General features: G+C 46.4%; 1 protein-coding gene across 1 annotated transcript in view; it reads left to right on the forward strand.

Annotated features, from left to right (window-relative positions):
* The first annotated feature begins 2,578 nt into the window (after positions 1-2,578).
* PDGFRA (platelet-derived growth factor receptor, alpha polypeptide) overlaps positions 2,579-3,138 on the forward strand; it is a 24,999-nt gene continuing 24,439 nt past the window's right edge. Inside the window, exon 1 of the mRNA XM_009884981.1 lies at positions 2,579-2,635. Coding sequence (XP_009883283.1) covers positions 2,587-2,635 — 49 coding nt within the window. The 5' untranslated portion in view covers positions 2,579-2,586. The remainder of the gene's footprint in view (positions 2,636-3,138) is intronic.

A 3,138-nucleotide genomic window follows, 5' to 3' on the forward strand; every position in this document is an offset into this window, starting at 1 on the left:
AGGAACAGAACCTGGTGTATTTCTTTAGGGCTGAGATTTGGGTGATTTAGGACAAAGAGGGCTGCTCTGCCTTAGGGAAGGTAAAAAAGGCAAATAAATCCATACAAAAAATTAGGTGATCATAAATAAACAAAACCACGATAAGCACACCTGCTGGGTGTTGTGGGAATGAGTAAACTCTCTTTTGCCCAGGAGTGTGAAATTGTACCTGCATTAAACCTTGACTCCAGCACTGATGTGTGCAGATACATTGGAGATGGGACTCCAATATGCATAAGTTGGATGCACAATGTAATTAAATCCAATTAAAACAAATTTTGAGTACAGATGATGGTGAATCCTTAGTACATTATTCTGCCTTCCACAGTGAGGAAGTGTTGCTCTGGGTCTTGACGAGATTAACGGGTCATTGAAGACAGATCAAAGCTCTGGGTTGTGAAAGAATAGCCAGCTGGAAAATGCAAATTTAGCTAAATCCTTGTGTTTTCAAACTGCAAGGGTAGATTGAGGCACTCCGCTCATTGATTTCTATGGCAGCCCAACCAAGACAGCAAATTCGAAGTAGCACTGTGGAAATGCTGTCATCTGTACTGACATCGGCATAATCACGGGGCTTCACTTCTCACGCACACAGCTCTGTCAGAGCAGAGCTTCTGCAGACTGATGCACAAGAGCTGAGCTAGCTTTGTTTTTTTTCCTTCTGTGCTGCATCACTTGCACTGAATGGTCTGCAAAACCAACACAAAATGGGGAGAGGTCTGCCTTTTCAGAGAGAAAAGGCAGAAGGAAACTTGGCAGACAGTGGGGTAACGTTGTCTTGTGGATGTTGGGAGGTTAGCAGTCAGATCAGTGAAGCAGATCATGGTAAGTCTTTCAAGATTTACAGTGAGTTACTTTATCAGAAAAAAAAAATACAGGATATAAACGTGATAAAAATGAGTAAGGAGGTTGAGACTGAGGGACTTCTTTGATGTCCGAGAGTCTGTTATCTATGGGAGACAGATACATAAACACATGGCAATTATTACTAATTGAAGAATCAGGCAAAATGCCTTGTCTCTGCTGGAATGTTGTCAGCTGAATTTCCGACGTTGTTTGTACACGTTTTTGGGGGTTGGTAGTTTGTAAGTCTTCTAATCCTGCTTCTGATGTTCGATTCGCGTATTGACTACTTTTTGCTTTGTAAAAGCGCGCTGTCTGCTCCACACGTTGCAGGAGGAAAGAGGGACTGGTTCAGAAACACTCCTTGGCATGTTGTAAGCATTTAACTTCCATATGGCACTGGCATAGTCGTAATAACTGGATGGCTGTACCTACGTGCTTTCCTATCTCAGCATCAGGAGCTGAATACCAGAGAGCGAACAGAAACTCTCCAGACAGAACCTTTGAAAAGTAGTCCCTGCCTTGGCACATCATCCTTTATTTCACTCCTTCATCTGTGTTTCAGATTACGGGCTTTTCTGTGCAGACATTTTTTTAATCTATATTGGCCTTGGGCCAAATCCAGTTACTATTAAAGTCACCAACAAACCGTTCACTGATTTCAAAGGGAGCAGGAGATGTAGGAGCTTCTCTTTTGGAAATTATCTAGCAGGCTGCTTGAAGGTTTGAAGTAGAAATGTCATTAGGTGGCACAAAAATTCCATAGACGCTTATTGCCACTGCTGCCTCTTCAGGACCGATGCTTTAGGATTATGCATTTGAAAGCCAAAATTATCGCGTGTGATCTATGAATCTCCACGCTGTTGGGGAGAAGAGATGCTCTGTGAGTGGCAGTGGTGTCCGGGGATTTATTCCGTTAGAAAATAGCAGCATATGTTTTAAATAGCATGTCTCTCGATCAAGGGAATTCTTGCTAAATAAGCAATAAACACTATTGTATTGCATTGTATTCAGTAAGCTATATATATACATATGTACAATGGCAAAACAAAAATATCACTCAGGATTGTACTATTTGTAATAAAAGTAGCTTTTAAATATGTCTTTTTTTTTTTTTTTTTTCTCGTATAAAAGTTGCTTGTTGCTAAAAGGCCAGAACTTATTGCGCAAAACCATCGCATCCTCACCGATGCCAGTGAAAATATGTTTTTTTTTTTTTTTTTCTCGTATAAAAGTTGCTTGTTGCTAAAAGGCCAGAACTTATTGCGCAAAACCATCGCATCCTCACCGATGCCAGTGAGGGTACTGCCTCTGTGCAGGGGTGTTTCGGTGGGTTTGGTCCCGGAGGCGGCGGTGGGCATCAGAGCTGTTTGCAGCCTGTTTGAAAGGGGGACGTGCCGGGATTCAACTCCTTTGCATTGCCAGTGGAGAGGAGGGGTTACGGAGCCTCAGCTGCGTTCCCCGTGACGGTGATGTGTCTGTGGTCCCTGCATACCTTGTGGGAGGTGGTTGCACGAGTCTCCAGGGGCTGCGGGCGGGAGCTGGGGTCCCAGGGTTGTTTTTGTCCTTGGCACCACGCAGTATGCCGGGAAGCTGGGCTAGGGCCAGCAAACTTTTGGGGGTCCTGCAAAATTTTATTCCCATTTTCAGTCCGTTAACTGGTTCTCTCTTGCCTTCTCCTTTCTGTTTCAGTTGTTGGTAGCTATGGGTACTTCCCCACGGACGTTCCTGATCCTGGGATGTTTTCTCACAGGTAATGTTCCTCAGTCCTCTGAGCCTCTCCGCCCCTACTCCTTCGTAAATCCTTATTTGAGCTTGCTTTCGTTGTGCCCACCATAACAAACGCCAAATGGTTGCCAGCTGGCTACAGGCTCCATCTTTCTGCCCTTCCTTTGCTAGGCTAAGGCAAGAACCACCGAGAAGATGGTACTTTTGGTAGCCGGTGCCGTCCGCTTTGGCACCTCCACAGCTGCTCTAACCTCCCTCCCGATTTGTCTGCCTGCGCAGGGAAAGTGAGCCTGCCTACCTCCAGCCGTCCCAGCCCTGGCTCCGCTGAGATTTCTCCCAGCAGCCCAGTGCTGCCTGTGTGGGCTCCCCGCATCCTCCCACACCGCACCACCTCACCGCGCTCGCCGGGGCTGCCGGCCCGGCCTCCCAACATCTGCCGAGCGAATGGTGCCTGTGGGGAGGGGAGGGCAGGGTTTGCCACAGGGTGCCAAATATAGAAAGGGCCTGTAGACCGGGACAAGGCGTGCA

The sequence above is a fragment of the Charadrius vociferus genome, unplaced genomic scaffold (assembly GCF_000708025.1).
Source record: "Charadrius vociferus isolate BGI_N301 unplaced genomic scaffold, ASM70802v2 scaffold134, whole genome shotgun sequence".
Taxonomy (NCBI): Eukaryota; Metazoa; Chordata; class Aves; order Charadriiformes; family Charadriidae; genus Charadrius; species Charadrius vociferus.